Raw genomic sequence first — 18,980 nt, 5'->3', positions numbered from 1 at the left:
ATATGTATTCACTTAAGGTAAGGAGGTCAGGAAGGACCAGGCAAGCAGTTAGCCAGACAAAGGAATGAGGACAAAACGGCTTTGGAAAGCACACAAACAGGGTTCCGACTGAACGCATTAAGACACACTTAACCGAGGAGGGAGAAAGTAGTTTAAATACCCCTCCTCTCCTGAGAACGAGGTCAGCGGCGTGCGTGTTAGTTATGGCAACCCATGACCTCCAAGAATATCGCCTATGCCCGGCTGCCGTGCATGCGTGATGAAATCAGTATGGCGGTGCCCAGAGAGTGTTATGATGTTGTTAATTCTAGAACCCATACCCGGGTTCGGTGCGACGTCTCCTGGAACGTGGGATTCAGTTCTCGGGTGAGGAGAAGTTGTGCCGAGGCCGGGGGAACTCTCTCATGAATAAACAAACTAAAAGAACAAACGATCGTGTATCCTTATATATATTGTAATTGTAAACTTAACAAGTGGCAACGAGGAGCCAGCCCGTTCCGTCAAGAGTTCCCGTGAAGGAAAGAAACCGTGGAACGGTCGGCTGAACCAACGTTTAATTACGCCTTGACGAAGGAAAACAAATACAACTGCCGCCAATCTGAAGGTAACAGCGTTTTAATTACTGGATAAAGTGTAAAGATACAGCAACGTTCACCGATCACCGATCAACGTTGAAAATAAGTAGTGCATTGTTTAAAGTCGGCGTGAACTGTATTGATGAGGACAGCTTCCCGTATACGTCCTGCCGTACGAGAAAAAATAGAGTAAAGGACCTTAAACGTCCTATACGTGCCGCCATCTTAGGGAAATCGCATACATTATAACGGAGCTAGTGAACGGCTTTCCCAGTGTGTACGATCACAGATTGATCTGATACTACGCGGAAACTGTAATCTGAAGAAAGTGATACATACATAAAGTCGCACGACTGAGCGGCTATGCAAACAAATATATGAAGACAGAGTTTACAATAGAAAACACATCTACCAGAAGCACAAAGGTTATTTACATGAAAAGAGGACATATGTGTGCATTATATTAGTGTTACAGACAATTACAACATGGTGAAAATCTCACTAGAAAAGTAAATAGCGAAACCATAAGAAATATTTATAATTGGAAGACAATGGCTATGTAAGGAAAGAGATCTGTGGCACATTATACATATATTGACAGCAGCAATTGGCAAATACAAACAATCCACAAGCCTAAAGCCTCAACATGCGGAACATCATGGCACCAGAGAAATTTTTGGCTCAGCCTGGATGTCCAGTTTTCCCTTGGGAACAGTGGATAGATAATTTTCAAGTATACATGAGGGCCATCGGTGGTGCTAAATTCAATGACGACTTAAAAGAGGCTACATTGCTAAATTGCATAGGGGCTGAAGCATTAAGAATATTTCGAACATTACCTCATAATGCTGACATCGCAGGTGGATCTGAAGATTCCACGTCTAGCTCAAGGAAATATGAAACCGCCTTGGCAAAACTGGGAAAGCATTTTGGGAATAAAACCAATGTAGTCTTAGAAAGATACAGATTTTTTTTACCCGAAAACAACTTAGGAATGAATCCATTGACATGTATATTGCAGCATTGAGAGGTCTCATATCTACATGTGAATTTACTGGAGATTGCGATGAATAACTAAGAGATCAAATTGTTCTTCATGTTGCTGATCCTAAAATACAACAGAGGTTGTGGCAAGCGAAAAATCCATCTTTGGAACAGACAGTAGAGATCGCACGATCCATTGAACTGGGAGATAAATGTATGAAAGAGGTGCAAAGTAAACAAGAAGCAATTGACAAAGGGTCTATTCAAGCTATCCGAAACAGCGAAATGAATAAAGAAGAGGAAGCGCTGGTAGCCATGGTAAAAAAGTTTGTGAGATCAGATGTTAACTCAGGTTTGAGACGGAGTAATGAGATGTATTCACGATCGCAAACCAATTGTGGTAGGTGTGGTTGGTACAAGCATACAAATCCAGAAAAGGACTGTCCAGTTAATGGTGCTGAATGTTTCAAATGTGGTCAGATGGGACATTATGGCAAAATGTGCAGAAGCCTTAGAGGGAAAGGAAGGAGTGTCATGCGGGGAGTTGGCAACAGAAGCTATCGCCAATCTTTTAAACGTGCCACTTCAGGTGTGAGTGCTGTAGAAAATGATCCCAGATCGGATGATATAGTGGCCATATCTACACAAATTGATGAAGTGCAAATTCTGGCTCTTTCTTCTAAAGAAAAACGTATAGACTCATGGGTACCAATGGCTATTGATGGAATTATCATACAAGTTATGGTGGATACAGACTCCCCGTATACCATAGTTGATGAAGACACATTTCAGAAGGTTTTAAATAAAAAAAAAACATGAAGATTTGTATATCACTAAAGTAAAAGCCACGGGGTATGGGAAGTCTCCGATAGACATAGTAGGATACACCTGGGTCCAATTAACCTTTGAAGGGAGACAAACTTATTGCAAGTTGTATGTGGCTCGTGAAGGTTTTGCCGTAATAGGTTGGTGGGAACAAGCAGCCTTAAAAATTAGGATTCATCCGGGAGAGCAATCCCATTATGAGTGTTAAGGACAAATGTTGCGACTCTGATGCCACTCTAGTGAAAAGTTTTCCTGAAATATTCAATGACAGGATAGGTATGCTCAAAGGTTTCAAACATCGCATCATTCTAAAGAAAGGAACCATACCAGTTGTCCATAAAGTGAGAAGTATACCGGTGGGCACTAGAGAACCGTTGAAGAAAGAATTGGAAAGGTTATGCTTCCATGATATAATTGAGCCTATAGAAAGCTCGGAATGGTTGTCTCCCATTGTGATAGTGCGAAAACCTAAGGGAGATATTCGAATGTGTTGATTTAAGGGATTTAAACAGAATATGGGTTGATCGCCACCCTTTACCAAGCATAGGAGAGATGCTCTCAACCATGGAACCTGCCAAATACTTTACCACGCTTGATTTATCTTCTGCATATCATCAGATTGTGTTAGAGGAAGAATCTAGACATCGCACGTCCTTCATAACTCCGTTGGGTGCTTTTCAATTCAAGAGGATGCCATTCGGATTGGCATCTGCAGCTGCTGTTTTTCAAAGACTAATGCAAATCTTGTTTGAAGGCTTAAGTGGCGTATATTTTTTTCAGGATGATATTTTGATTTCAGCTATGTCGGAAGAAGATCATGATGCCAAACTTATTGGAGTTTTGCAAATATTACAACAGAAAGGACTCGCATTAAAAATTGAAAAATGCAAGATAAAAAAAGAGAAGTAACCCATTTGGGCCATTGTATCGATAGTGAAGGAATAAGACCCAAGGAGGGTCTGGTGGATACCATACTCAATTTGCCTGAACCATCAAACAAAGACCAGTTGAGGAGCTTGTTGGGCTTGACGGAGTATTATTCCAAATTCATTGATCACTACACGGACAGAACGAATTGTATGAGGAGTTTGATGAAAAAAGGTGTTAAATTTGAGTGGTCAGCCGAATGCAAAAGTGAATTGGATACCATCAAGACATTGATAAACAAAGCCCCCGCTTTGAAGATGTTTGACTGTAGGGCTAAATCCATCATTTCAGTTGATGCCAGCAATGTGGGACTAGGAGGTGTACTAGAACAAATTCAACATGGACTAGCAGTTCCAATTGCTTTTGCTTCTAGATCTTTAAGAGATGCTGAAAAAAATTATTCCACTATAGAAAAGGAAGCTTTGGCAGTAATGTGGATTCTGGAACACTTCAAAGGTTTAATATCGGGGAGTCCCATTGAGATCAAGACTGACCATAAACCCTTGATTCATATCTTGAGTCCGAAAAATTCACATTTGATGTCTCCTCGGATCAGAAGGTGGATTCTGATCATAATGCAATACAATGTTACTGTTAGCTTCACTCCAGGCAGAACTAACATGGTTGCTGACTGTTTTTCTCGTTTGCCGTGTTCCTCGATAGATGAGGAGGCGAAAGAAGAAGTGGTGGAGATGGACAGTGTGATAGCACAAATACATCCTAGTTTTACTAAGGAATATTGGATCCAAGCCAGCGGGATGGATGAAGAACAGGTGAAGTTAAGAAAAGCTATTAAAAGTGATTGGAAAGAAATGGATAATGAAGTTTCAGCATGGCAGGATAAGAAGGATGAAATGTCTTGTGATGAAGTCTGTATATTTCGTGGAGATCGAATAGTTCCACCCTCGAGTTTGAGAGAGAAGATAATGGAAATAGCACACGAGGGACAAATAGGCAGAAACCTTACAAAAAGGAGAGTAAGAGAGACTTTTTGGTGGCCAAATATGTGGAGTGAAATTGAAAATATTGTTAAAGAATGCTCTGCATGTGCAGTTAGCGACAAAGGAAGGATCACCAGAGCCACACCCTTGCAGCCTGTTTCCATACCAGATTCTGTTTGGACGAAATTGGCTATTGATATAGCAGGTCCATATGAGATTTTGGAACCTCACAAAATTTATATTATTGTTTTGCTTGATTATACATCAAAGTGGATAGAATGTGGTATTATGGAGGAATCAGTGTCAGCCATGAAAGTCAAGAAATTTCTTGAAGAAATTTTTAACAGGGAAGGAGAGCCTTTAGAGTTAATATCAGATAATGGTGCACAATTCATGTCGATTGAGATACAAAAGTTTCTCAAAGAGAGAGCTATCAAACACAAGACCACGGCTTTGTATCATCCCATGGGGAATGGACTAGTGGAGAGAATGAATCGTTTCATTAAAGATACCATTCAGTTGGCTATAGTAAACAATATGCCATGGAGAGAAACTCTCAAGGAAGCTATAATCACTTATAGATTCACGCCACATTCTACAACAGAGGAAGAACCATTCACCATGATGAGGGGAAGAGTTGCCAATAACAGGTTGAGGCCAGCTTGGTTGATGTCAAATAAGACTAAAATTGTGGATATGGAAGCAGTCATTAGGAGAGTGAAGGATAAACAAGAGAAGCACAAGAAATATTATGACAAAAAAAAAATGCAGTAGAGAGCAAGACTAAAGTTGGAGATTGGATTCAAGTGAGAGAACCAAGAAGAGTCATGAAAGGTGAATCTAAGTATCGTTATCCACAAAGAGTTGTAGATTGTTCTAATAAGTCTGTGACATTAGAAGACAGAAGCAGGTGGTCATGTGATGACATTGTCAGGTCTGATGAGAAAATAAAACGGATGATGGATGACAATGAAAGGATGGAAGGGAGAGGTGTCCAGGTGGAAGTCGAGCCATCATCATCCAAAATGGCATGCCATAGAGACAGCATAGATAATGATGGCTCTGGAATGAAAACCAGGAAAAGGATACCACGTGTCAAGGAAGATTACATATATTATTATTAGCAAACATGTGACTTTACTGGAGTATTAACGAATTCAAGGAAGATTCCATGTTCTGTATCCTTTCAAGTATTTACATTATTATTTAATGTTCTTATTCTTTGACAAGTTGTCCATGTTACTGTTCATTTTTTTTTTGTTGTTGAGGAGGGGAGATGTTATGATGTTGTTAATTCTAGAACCCATACCCGGGTTCGGTGCAACGTCTCCTGGAACGTGGGATTCAGTTCTCGGGTGAGGAGACGTTGTGCCGAGGCCGGGGGTACTCTCTTATGAATAAACAAACTAAAAGAACAAACGATCGTGTATCCTTATATATATTGTAATTGTAAACTTAACAGAGAGAACTGGCGTCCATGCCTGGCCTGCGCCCGGCACTCTGCCGTGCGCAGGTGCCAAGCCGGCCAGAGGTGCCGGGACAGGCGCTGCAATTAAGTGAGCGTGTCTGTATGTATTATTTGCGAGTTGTCTGGATGGATGTATGCGTGCATAAAGCGTGAGAGACCCCGATAGAACTACAGCGTCTGCATGTGTAATTATTTCCAAAGTCAACTCCACTGGGCTGAGGCTCCGTGCAGTAAAGCTAGAAAATGGGGGGTGAGGGGCGGGTTGATCTAGAGTCAAGAGGCTGCCTACTGCCAGTCACCAGACTCCAAAGCCTACATACAGCTGCCGACATGGCACTCTTCTGTTCACGGTCTCCCTTGTCTGCAAGCTATCCCGAATGTATGCGGGTGAGCCTTGTAGTTTCCTTTTGAAAAGACTTGTTGGTGCATTCATCAATGCTGAGAATTATTATGCTTTCGTGTTGATGCAGTCTGCAATGCTAGGATTATAGTTTGACGGGGATGGTCATTTGTGCTGTTTGTCGGGAGTTTCCCTGAACGCCCTGGTGAGGCGGGGCCCAGGTCTGGGGCTGCATTGATGCTAGGGCTCCGTCGGGGGAGTGCAGCACTCGAAGATGGGGATGTGATGGATGCATTGGGGGATGTCCCAGTGTGTTGCCCGCCCCAGGGACCCCAAAACTCTATTCTTCAGCATCCTCTGGGTGACCTTGTCGCACACTGATGCCCTCCTGCCACCTGTAGCTCTCTGACCAAATAGACAGTGGCACAGTTGAGGGAGGGCCTTGGAGAGAGTCATGGTAAGTGTCTCCTTGTGTTGACTGTTTCTCAAAAAAGCTCCTTAAAAACCTAATAAATAATGCCTTGCAAACCGGAGCTCCCTTTGGTGATGAATTCTCATCACAATGTGCGCTCATATGCATGTTGTAGATGCGGTTTGTGACCAATCTAAAGTAGAAAAATTGCAAAAAGACCCACTGGGTTTCCCGCGATTAGCCACATGTAATGAACCGACCTTAAAATGACACTTGGTAGCAAGTAAATGATATCTGTACAGTGGGGGCCACATTTTAGCTGTTTGTTTCCGTGATGCTGGAGAAAAACAGTTCAGACTTTTACCTCATCATGGTTGTGGAGCGGTTTGGAGAAGTTAAGATGGGTCTTTCTGCAGTGACCGTCATAACATCTCGGCGCACTTAATCTTTAGTCTTTATATCAGTTTTATTTTTTTCTGCCACATCAAAACCATTGCATTGCAGATGAGATGCGAGGATGCACACGGGGCTTGTGTGTGACTTTTACCCTCCCGTCAAGACCTCTTTGAGCTAGCGCCATCTCGCAGTAACATCTCAATGTACTGGGCAGTCCTTCCAATGTAATTTCTAAGGAGTCTTATAAGTTCATTACTTAATTGCTGCTGTAAATGAGCTCTTGGTGTAAACACGAAAATCCCACCATGTATGCCTTCCCCCCACTTGATTTATGAGCTATATGCACATCTTCTCCTCTGTTCCATGCACTGACGTCCTGTATAAGGCAAGCATCGGCAAAACCAGCAGTTTCGTCTTGTGTATAGCTATTGGACAGATATTTGCCACACTCTCGCATCATAGACCCAGGTATTGCCACCATTTTCCAGGTGTTGCCTTCCGTTTGCCACGTAGTACTAAATTGGCAACTGAGGGTTTGGAGTGGATGACAGCGAGGCTGAAGCTAAAAATGTGCACATTTTTTGTGGTTTGCACGTCAGCCGCTTGGGCCTCTCTAAAATACATTTGTGTGCCATTAAACATAGGATGTTTGTCTCCTCAGTTTACAGTTCATTTGGAGTTCGTCCATATGTAAACTGTTTTTGTACTAATTAGAAGTGTGGTTAGAAGAACGTATTCCTTTGTGCATTCGGGGCTAGGTAAGTTAGGTACTGTTTGATGCACCTTTGCTATGTGAAGACTGGGACCAGGAGAGTAGATGGGATAATGTTAAAGTTGGTAATACCCGTTAAGTGTCATCTATCTTCATAGGTATTGTTTCTACTATGCATACATTTCTGGGGAGGGCTTACCCAGCCTGACCATATTTGAATAGGCATTTGCTGGATGGTGAGGCCGAGGGGTTTTGTCAGTGTAGTTAACTTTGGGCATTCCCCCGGTTGGACTTTATTTTTATTCATCCAATGTTTAAAATATAAGCGCTTCAGCGGTCCAAACGGTACAGCAGTAGGGTATGACAATAAAATCAGTTGGCAAATGAGTTCTGAACAGAGAGCAAGAAGTCGGAGATCGAATAGAAAGAGGGAGGGCAGTCCAGGGGTGAGGAGGGAGAAGGAGCAGAAACTAGATGAATCACAGGGAGGATGGGTAACCACCAGAAGCAAGAGAGACTGGGAGCAAAGGGAACGAGAAGGAGAATAAAAGGGGACCCAAAAAGAGAAATGCAGCCGAGCAAGACTGTAGAGACATTTAAATAGTAAGCAGAGAAATTAAAGCCAGGTGACATTTTTTTTTTTTAAGTTCAGCCCCTGAAGAGAATGCAAAGCAGTGGAAATAGAATCATAAGGAGAGTGCAAAGAACGTGGATCGAAGGAGGTTGTGCGGAGTGGAGCAAGACTGTAGGTGAGAAGGACCAAGTAGTAAGCAAGAACAATAGAATAAACTGGAGTATACGAAGGATGAAATGAGTATTTTAGAAGCATACACAGTTGAGAGCTGGCAGGCTTTATGGATATAGAAAAGTTGAAATAGGCAGCAGCTTGCAGGTAGAAGAAATGTGAGATGAGAATGGAGGGGGGGAGGAGTCGCATTACTCAGATTACCAGCAGATGCAGAGATGGGGGGGGGGAGGGAGGAATGGAGAAAGCAGGAAAGAAAAGAACTTCCGTTTTTGCTGGATTATGGTGTTGATAGTGAGAAAACATCCAAGATAGTCTATCTAGCAGATAAGCTGAGAAGGAGCGATTTAGTCGGAGAAGGTCGAAAAAAGGCAAGAAGGATCTCCGAATCGTACGCATAGAGGTGGTGAGAAAAGCCAAAGGAAGTAATGATAGAACCCATTTGGGGGGAGAGAGTGTAGAGAGAAAATGACTGAGGACAGACCCTTGGGGGTACACCATGGGAGGAAAGGCCAGCTCAAGAGACAGAGGTGGGGTGGTTTGTGAGATGAGATTGAAACCAGATCAAAACAACCCCATAGACCACCTGCATGGGTGGTCAACGAGCGGAAAATCGCATATAGATCAAGGAGTACAAAGAGCAGTTTTTGGCATAGTGTGAAGAGAGGCGAGACCTGAGACAGCAAAGAGTGGTAGAATGACTGGATGAAACCCAGATTGAAGAGGACTTTGGTTTTACCTTTGACTTCTTATCCTTGTATTTAGTGCTCCACATAAGGATTTTGAAGTGGGAATATTTTACTCCCTATTTTTTAAAGTGGCGAGTACAATTTTCTTTTTTAGGGAGTAACATTTTACTTTTTTTACACCCTAAAAAAAAGTCTCATTCCCAATGGGGGTACTCTGTAACCGAGTAAAAATAGGTTATACTTGTAAAATAGAAATGTTTTGTGAATATTTCTTTGCACAGAGGTATTCCTGCACATTAAAAATATAGTTTACCTCTTCCGATCAGGCAGTTATAAGAGAAGGCTTCTTCCTGTGGCACTAAGTTTCCGACTGGTTTAAACATATTCATGGAGCTGTGTGAATGAAAGCAGGGAGCAACCTCCTACGTGTCTCTCCCAATTTGTATTGGGAGTATTTTCTGGCTTCTGTCCCAAAGGCAGTTCAAGGTATACACACTAGGGTGTATGAGCAACTCGTGAGACGGGATGAAAACGAGATGAAATCGGCACAGTGGTGATTACTCGTAGGTAATCTTGGAATTTTGGCCCAAGTATGAGCCCTTCTTTGCAGAATCTGTGCCTAAAATGCATCAATAAAGCAACATAGAAGGTTGGAGCTTACCCTGTGTGGTGTTACATCGTTCCATTTGTCACTGTCTGTTTTTACCAGAAATCCAGAGAGCTGTTGGCTTTTGAAATTAACTGTACTTCTCTGCAAAGTGTATTCACCCCTCTTCAATGCGAATTGTAGATTTTTGTAATGGAGGCTTTCTTTGTCCCCCGAAGACACTTCAAGGCACCATCTGCTAATGAAATAGCTTCCGTCCCCACCCCTGAATCCCCCACACGCACGACATTTCCCTATTGCCAAAGGCTTTAAAAGTCCAAATAGTGACATAAGCTCGCTCAGAAGAGAAATATCCCACTGGTACCGAGTTGGCATCATTATGGTGGGTGCGAATCTGGTAGGTGATGGCAGTGGGTCGAATTTCGGCATTCTACTGACTGGTTCTCCCAATATCTTCATGTCCGCTTTCTTGTTGTACATTTTCTGACTGTAAAAGAGAGCAGATATTTTAGGGGCACTCTGCTGAACCTTTTGTTATTATGAATCAATATTCCGAGCTATCATGAATTGGTTTTAAATAATGGGGTAAGTTAATTGGAAAGTAATGGAAATAAATGCGTGATATCCTTCTGTCAACTATTTGTTTTTACTGATGTTGATTGTTTCATGAATGAGAGAACCATAAATACAGCTTTAAACTAAAGACCTGAGTGATCTAACAGCAGCAAGGCTGTTTCAACCAAGATTATGTTCATTTGCTGGGGGTGCAGCATAATAATCTGGGCACATTAAATCAATGGTATAAAAGTGTAATTTGGGGAAATCCATATCTCCGAACTCAATTTCGGTGTTGGAACAGCAGAATGGCCTTGAGCAAGTGAGCTTTGTCTGGAAGTTGAATGTCGGATGGTACAGGGTAAAAGCATACTCTAGAATTCACCAGGTACCTGCTTAAAGCCTATCACGTTTTACATTGATTTAAATTAATTGGTGGGTGCACAAAGCCGCAAAGGGTGCATGACTTTAACCCCAATTATTTCAGAGATATGAAATGCCTGCTCTTCCATGGTTGCTGGACTTTTGCCTGGTCGGAGCAACATCCCCCCTACTAGAAACTACAAGTACTAACCTGACTAAATTGCAATTGTTAAAGCCCTATGGCAGCCTTCGGACTAAAGCAAAACGACCACATATCCCACATGAGGAGGGAATTGCACTGGCTGTCCATCCTAGCTAGAATCCTATTCAAGACACTGACCATTGCACATAAATGCATGACTAAGGATGCTCCATCCTACCTGAACAACTGTCGCCTAAAAAATAAAATCCACCTGATGCCTTCGATCCGGATCTAGCACACATTGGTTTTTCCCTAGATTCAAGGCCGGGGGGGGGGGGGGTTCTAGCTTCCCAGTAGCAGCACCCAAGATCTGGAATACCTTGCCCCATGCACATTAGAAACAAGCCATCTTACCTGCGCCTTAAGAGGCTCATCAAACTTGGCTATTTAACAAATTCAACTAATATTGGCTTTACCACGACCCCATGGCTATGGCCAGATCGACCCGCTCCAGGCTATTTTTTTATTTTTTATTTATAGCATTTGTTACATGCCCAAACCCACAGGTATCATGGCATAAGTTACATGCGATTGCTTATTTGGATGCAGAGGAAGTTACAATACAGGTAGGATTAGATGCATCATTACGTTTCATACAGGTAACAGTTAGGGAGACGGGATAGTTACAGCAACCGGCCTAAACATTTCAGTATGCAGTGATACTGGTTATAATTGATTGAATAGCCAAGTTTTGATAAGACTCTTAAAGCGCTGGTGGGAGAGTTAATTTCTGATGTGCATGGGGAGGGAGTTGCAGATCTGGGAAGCTAGTACCCCCCCTGCCCGGCAGCTCTCGAATCTAGGGATAAAGTGTGTGCTAGAGCCTGATCTGAGGGGTCTAGTTGACCTTTTTTGAGTGACACTGTTAGTGAGATAAGTGGGACATAATTGGTAATGCATGCATTTCACTTCTGTATCCTGTTTGACGTGTATGTTTTGTAACACAACCTGTAACCAGAAAGCTTTCCTGCGATACCTCCGGGTTTGGGCGTATAACAAATACAATAAATAAATACATTGATGGTCGCAGTGCAGTCTAGTAATTGGTAGCAGCTGCTTGGGGATTCTCCTGTGATGCTGTATTTATTCTAGTGGTTGTTCACTCCTTGGGTACATGTGGTTAATTTGTATCAATACTGTGACAGCCCTGACCAAGCAAATTGTTTTAACAAGAAGCCCTTGGAAGAGACTATGCTCATGATAAGCAGGAAATATACAGATGAGTGCACTAGACAGAAATGACACTCTTGTGGGGTTATGTTGGACAGCAAATGACTATGCAACGGATTAATACGGTAACAAATCTGATACAGGAAGGGCCATGCTATGAATTAGTTTTCATCATACTCTGTATTAACCCGAAATGAGTCCAGTTAATATAGTAATCTTCTGTTGTCTCTTTAGCTCGCAGACAGAATTTCAGTGTGGTTTGATGTGATTTTTTTTTTTTTTGTCTAATAAATTGTATCCCACAGGTAACTTGGTGCAGCGATGGATTGTCCCCATAGAGCAGCATACGACCAGGCTTATGGCTAGCTCTGGTGGTGCACCTGGGGACAAAGGGGACTCTGGTTATTATACCATAATGGTGGCCCTTTCAGCTGTAGGAGCAGTTGCATATGTAAGTAAAGCAACAGCTTCTGAAATGAGCTGCAAACAGTCCCAGCAACTAATGTATGTTTTTTGCTTCCTTGCTTTTGCAGGTCTTTACTATTCTGTATGTCGTCTTGTCAGTCTTGTCTGTTTATATCCCAGAGGGACAGTAGTACGATGGAGTACACCTCACATCTTTAACCTTTCAACTATGTCCTTTGTTGGGGTAATGACTATGCTGGATGTGTTTAATAACTTGCTACATAACAAGAGCGTGCAGTATTGGCGATAAGCAATAACTTCATTTTGGATGGCCGCGAACAGTGAAATATATCTTCAGGTATTGGCCAACTTGGAAATTAATGTTTCTGCTCATATTTTAAAGAGATGGGCCTGTTACTGATGTGCATCATTCGGGGTTTAGTTCTGCATCAATACTCCAATAGGACTCATTGTTGGTCAAGCCACAAACTCAGTGTTTTGATGAAAAAGGGGGGGGGCATCCGAAAATAAGGACTTTACTCATGTGTACTGTATTGAAAAGCGTTGTGGAAAAGGGTTCTTAAAGGATACTGTGGCATGCCCTCACATCTGCAGGCCTCTGAAAATATCGAGGCTTTGATTTGTTTGTTTTTTTAATATACATTCTGTATTCTGCAGTTTTGTTGTTTGACTCCATCTATTGTGTTCAGTTCTGTATGTTCAGACAAGAGGGGCAACTGAACATAATCCCAGTATGTATGTTGTGAAGCACTGAGCAAATTGAGATCTTCGTATTCTCTGCTTGTTTTTCTCTATTTCCATCTTGTTTGCTTTTCTTCTGTTTGTTCTTTCAGTTGGCCAGTGTCAGCATCTCAGATCCCCTTCTAGATCTCTCTCTACGGGTCTCCCAGGCAAAGATGGCAGTCACCTTGTATACTACATAATTGTAGGCGGCGCAGTCACAGGGGCAGGACTTTATGTAAGAGGCTTTGGTTTAATTCACGTTTTGTTTGCGTTGTGGGGGAGGGGTGCTGAGAAGTGGAGGACATTATTTATCCGTGATAGCTGTTTATTGTATAACTTGTTAACCAGCATGAGAATAAACCACGGCTTGCTGACAATGTAGCATTATGTTCCATTCTTTACCATTCGATGGAAAATTATTCTGGAATTTTGAAGAATTCCATGTAAGGAAATCCTTGGTTACAGAAACTTCCATCAAGAAATTCAAAGAACAAACGCATCTTGCTTTCTATTTCTGCTGATTTCAAAGAGTTAATCACAAAATAGGCATGTTGGACACCTCCTAGAAAATACCAAAATTTCCTTGGTCTATGTATGAACTACTGCTGTTACCTACGATAATACTAAAGTTGAGACCCTTCAAGGATTGTATATTGTCGCCATTTGTTTTCGTAGTTGAGAGGAAAATAAAGAACACCATTTAAGCTTGCTCAGAGCATACAACCACTGATGCCAGGGAGACGGGTTGGATGAGAATATTTTTGATGATTAGAACTCTCCCTAGTCTTTGATTACATTTCTTTTTTCCAAAGTTTTGCCTCTCCTGCTAACATGAATTTGTTCAGCACACAGACTGCGTTTGCACTTGGGTCTTGCACAGGGCCACGAGGAGTGCAAGTTCCTGGCCCAAACCTTATAAATACAAGGTAATAGCAGCATTAGATGACCTATGTCAGGGAGGTTGGGCGATCGGAAGCCCTGACATAGTTGGAAGAAACCTCCGGCGTCAAAGATATTGAAGCCAAAATGTTGTCAGAACTGCACATGGGCACTGAAAATGGCTTGTCTGTGACTCCTAAATCGCAGGTTGGCATTCAACCCCATTTGGTGAAGGACAGCCGCCTTAGTGTAAAGTACACCGTGCTACCGATAGTCACACCCCACACTCGTGCCTGTAGTAAATTACGAGGGAATAAAGATGGCGTAGAAACACAAAAACAAAACTAGTAAAGGCTGCGATTAAAAAAAGAAAAATACTTTACATTTGGGCACAAGCAATTGTGGCATCAGAACACGGCCCAAAGCGACACAGGCCATCAAAACGGCATGAGATGAATGGTGCTGTGAAGTCACATGCTCTGGAGACGTATGCTGCAGAGGAAAAGGCCTGCGCCAAACAAGGTTTTGTGGTACTGCATAGCAAAAGAGCACAATGAGGCGTTTTGGCACCAAGAAAACAGTTTGCCTGTAAAAAAGGATATGATCAGAGAAAGCCTTTATGCAAAGTAAGGCTATAGGTGTGAAACTCCAAACCTGCAACGATATGAACTATGGAAGCACAGAAACCTCAGGAGTCGTGGCCATTCTCGATCATGAAGACAAATCGGAAGAAGAAATGTTTGTCCCCAATGTAAATGGATTCAGATTCAAAATCTGACAGGATATTTCCATGCCACAAAGATAATGAGCAGGGCAGGGTGGGCCAACATGAACATATTCTCCTTTCAACAAGCCTTATGAAAGTTAAATACTGTGATGAAACATTAAAATACCCGCATGCAAAACACTGAGGGGTGCAGAAGGGATATCCAGGCGTTCAAAAGCTAGTTGAGTCTTTTGTGCAAGATATTGGTGTACAAGAGCCCATTTAAAAAGCCTCATCCAGATGAAGCAAGACTCAAAAGTAAAACCGGTTCACCGGGTAGGGAATATTGTTGCAAGCGCCCCCATCAGTGCGAGTCCAAATGATGCTAAGAACAGCAGCCACAACCGCACTGGTAGTTTCATGGTTTGATATGCTCAAGCTGTCTGGATTCAAGTCAGAAACTCAAGCCCAAATTATCACCATGCTATATGAATGTGAACATCTTTGAATGAATCTCAGAAGCAGGCCATAAAGGAAAATTAAACTACTAGATCACAAGGGGCTATAGCATCGAGGCTGCATAGAGGGTTTATGTACCCAACGGGCCATAGGGGATGCAAGGCTTGGGATTCAAGCAGGCTTTTCAGACGCATGCTGCCTCATGGCAACAAACACTACAGCCGTTCCAACTAGGGCAAAACTGATGTCCATCGCGTGATCCGAAGATCAGGAAGGGGGGAGCCACCAAGCTGTACATCCCCTGTGAAACCATGATGGTTAGTTCCCCATTTGGGTGAAGAACAAACTAGGACTGCAGCTGGGAGGTAATTACCAAGGAAACGTGTGTGCCTGAAAAAGTAATCGGATATTTAACCAAATTCCTGAAACAAAAACAAGTATATACAGTATCAACAAAAAGGACAGAACAAAAGAGGAATCCTCCCTCCTGCTACTGGTAGTGTAAGCAGAAGCTCTCCTATCAAAAGGAACACTTAACAAATACTGCAAAGGACAAGTGCCAGAGGTGCATATATTCAACATACTTTCTTATTGCCAAAATAGATGGGACATAAAGACTGATGCTGTATTTCTGACCTCTAAACAGATCTCAAAATACAGTAACAACATTTTTAGATCATTCTCCAAGAGGTCATTACTCAAATGATGGAAGGAGATTGGGAGATTGTATGTCCACAAAGGATGCAAAGATGTATATTTTCATATTTCTATGTAGTCTGAAAGAAGAGGGGATGGAGAGCCCCTTGCAGCTATGGGTAGGAGGCCTACAAGGATAGAAGCAGCCATTCCTACCCGACAGGAGGAATGTGGCAGTTGGGAGGGCCTCTCTTCACTTATTACCTGCATGCGCTTTGACAGTACACTGTGAAGTACCCCTACACCTTGCAAACAATGCTGGCCAGTTTCTTTCTTTGCTTTTCAGAGAACCACAACATGCAACCAAGGTCGGGCCAGACTGCCCACAGGATAACGATCCACCAGAGTCTTTTAGACAAAGGCTCCAGTCAACAGGTCATTACAACCAGCAAGACGGGAGAGCCCTGCTAAGTCAAGCAGCGGGAAGTCTGTACAGCCGCCACGAATGCTGTGCATGGATTACCAGTGTACACCGCTGCAACAGAGTCTGCAAAGATTGTCTCTGACCAACTCGCATGGAGCGACTTTTGATCGGAAAATAATTTCTCAGATTTATCAGACTCTGCAGCAGCACATCTCCCAAATGCATACTAGAACACTCTCCAATGTGGTCTACTATTGTTTAAACCCGGCCGGGCCGCACGGAAGAAAGGGTGGGGCTTTTCACCCATTGTAACACCTCATGTGCGGGGACGTCGGGAGGCGATTGGTTAGGAAAAGACCGATGGTATAAGGAAGGAGAAAATGAGAAGGGAAATGGGGAAATAAGGTGTGGAGTGTTCGGTGAGGTTGGAGGAGAGGAGGAGGCAGTGGCATACCAAGAGACGAGAAGGAGGAAGGACGGTGGAATGTATTGTGGAGTTTTGGAGAAAAGGTGAGGTATTGGTTGGTGAAAGCAAGTGGTTGTATGTTGCGAGTGGCCATGCATGAGTGAGTGTTAGAGGAAATGTAAAGAGTGAGTGGAAAGTGGTTGAGAGAGTGAAACAAGAGTGACCGAGTAGAAGGCAGAGGGAGTAGCAGGAGAGTAACATCAGTAGGTGGAGTTAGAGAGACTGGAGGGTCAGAACAAGGAGGTAATAGTAGAGAAGGTGGGTGGAGTTGGAAGGAAGAGAGTAGCGGGAGGAGAAATATCCTTTGTGCAGAGTTCTCTCAGCAGTGGATTGTGGCTGCGTCGAAAAAAAATGCAAATTTGATCTAGTTGCGTGGAAGCCAATATAAACTTTGATCAGACCATCAAATGTGTTCTGTAGAGCACCTTCTCTTTCTGTATTGTAAGGAATGGCTGATTCACAGAGAAGGCAGTAAATTACTTCTTACTGGAGTGATTGAAACTACAAGCAAACTTTAAAGTGAGATTTTATGGAACATTTGAGAAATGGGTTAAATGGAGGTAATAGTATGTGGAACTGCGTTCAGATCCAATACTGGCCTACTTATTGGTACGTGTACACGGTTAATCTCCATCCATGAACCCTTTTACCACTGGGCCTTTTCACCATAAGCTTTTGTCCTGGCATGTAGTATAATGCAGCCGATGTCGAAAGGAAAATCTTTAACTATAGGCTAACCCAGAATAAAATATGTTACTGTTTCAGTTGGTGTACCTTGTAATGGATCGATTTGTTGATGCACGCACCACATGACACACCCTCATCTATTGAGGTAGCAGGATCACTTAGAGGTTTGGCAGAGCTAGGTACGCATAAAATGAGTGTTTGTCTCCTGCATGTTCTGCATCACCCAATAAATTAGGGATGCTGGTGGAAAAGCATACGCAAATATCCATGATCAGTTTATCCATCAATAATGCCTAGTGACCCCCTGTTGTGGGTCCCTAAAGACAAAGTAAAGGCATTGTTTATTCCCTTATCACAGAGAGATGATGGTGTGCCACAAACAATTAAAATTATTTGGATAGTCTTGGGAGTTAAACTTGCACTCGTGACCATGTTGGTAGTGATGACAAATACTCTGCCAGACAAACGTCAATCCCTGGCATTGAGCTGATGCAAAACAATGCAGTAGTAACGTCCACCCAGACTAGCGCATGCTTTCCCTTTACATGGGTGTGAAAACCTCTTAAGGTAGGGACATAGCCAAGATCTTTTAGATATGGATATATAATGCCTGTTGCTCATTTATCCTTTGCCTTGTGCCCACAAGAACTTTAGATCTGCCGACCATCTTGTGAGCGAGTCATCATTCAATGGTGTCACTTGTAGAGTGGGAGCTGCGAGAGGACGTCGCCTTGTGATTATACACATTCCATCATTGAGGCAACTGCATAGCCTTTGTTACAACCACTCAAGCCTCCTAGTGCCTCTAACTCTGCGACCACTGCAAGATACTCCCGTTCTTGCATGGGCCTAGTGTTCAGTAGTGAATTGGGGATGACATTCCCAGTACTTTCATAGTATTCCTCACTCAAAGAGACGAGTCCTGGTAAAGGGGCAATCTCGCCATAAAGGCATGTATTCATTCTGATTAAGAAAATACCATTGCTTGATGTGGGGGTGTTCTAGTGTGATGACAAATGGGCCAGAGTGCCTCTACAAGATAGAAGATAAGGGGCCAGGGGGTGGGTACTGCGAGGATTTCCTGATCACCATCACTCAACCCCCGTCACAGGGCAGGGGACAGTAACAGGGAGGGCTATGTTCACACTGCCCTGTTCAGATAAAAAGGAGGCACCCTGGCTCAAGAACAGTGAGCAATTTATCCTTTACCAGCTTCCCTGGGGAGGTTAGAGCCAAGCGCTTCCTCGCTTTTATGAAGCGCCATACCAGGTACATCATTCCCTTATGAGAGCTGGGATCGACTCAAAAAAACATTACACTGCAGACATCAGGGGCCCTTCATGAATTAGCTTAAGACGTTCTCCGATGACATCAGATTTCACATAAATCTCCAGCGTGAAATAGGCTGTTCAGACAAAGTCAACAGCAATAACCCCTTAAACAGAACACAGGAGGTGGGAGATGTTAAAGAACTTGCCCTGCAGTTAATACAATTTTCAAATACCGACCTCCGTACTAGCAGCATAATATAGTGCCAAGAAGACTCCAGGAAAGAAGTTTAAAATCCAAGATGGCAACCCCTTAAGACCAATACCAAGAGGAGAGACCAGAAAGACACAAAGAAACAAGGGGCAGGAAACCCCTATGCTCAAGATTGACCAGA

At 42.8% G+C, this 18,980-nt stretch overlaps 1 protein-coding gene across 5 annotated transcripts in view; it reads left to right on the top strand.

The window, feature by feature from the left end:
- AIFM1 (apoptosis inducing factor mitochondria associated 1) overlaps window positions 1–18,980 on the top strand; it is a 909,880-nt gene that overhangs the window by 96,382 nt on the left and 794,518 nt on the right. For 3 of the 5 annotated variants that reach the window (XM_069613093.1, XM_069613092.1, XM_069613096.1), the window contains one exon: window positions 12,217–12,362. In XM_069613093.1, coding sequence (XP_069469194.1) covers window positions 12,217–12,362 — 146 coding nt within the window. Of the gene's footprint in view, window positions 1–12,216; window positions 12,363–13,170; window positions 13,296–18,980 lie in introns of all 5 variants that reach the window. The other 2 variants (XM_069613095.1, XM_069613094.1) reach the window with 1 other exon arrangement.

The sequence above is a fragment of the Ambystoma mexicanum genome, chromosome 5p (assembly GCF_040938575.1).
Source record: "Ambystoma mexicanum isolate Mex_15411 chromosome 5p, UKY_AmexF1_1, whole genome shotgun sequence".
Lineage (NCBI taxonomy): Eukaryota > Metazoa > Chordata > Amphibia > Caudata > Ambystomatidae > Ambystoma > Ambystoma mexicanum.
The sequence above is the reverse complement of the archived record's forward strand: the minus strand, read 5'-3'. Positions and strand labels throughout refer to the sequence as shown.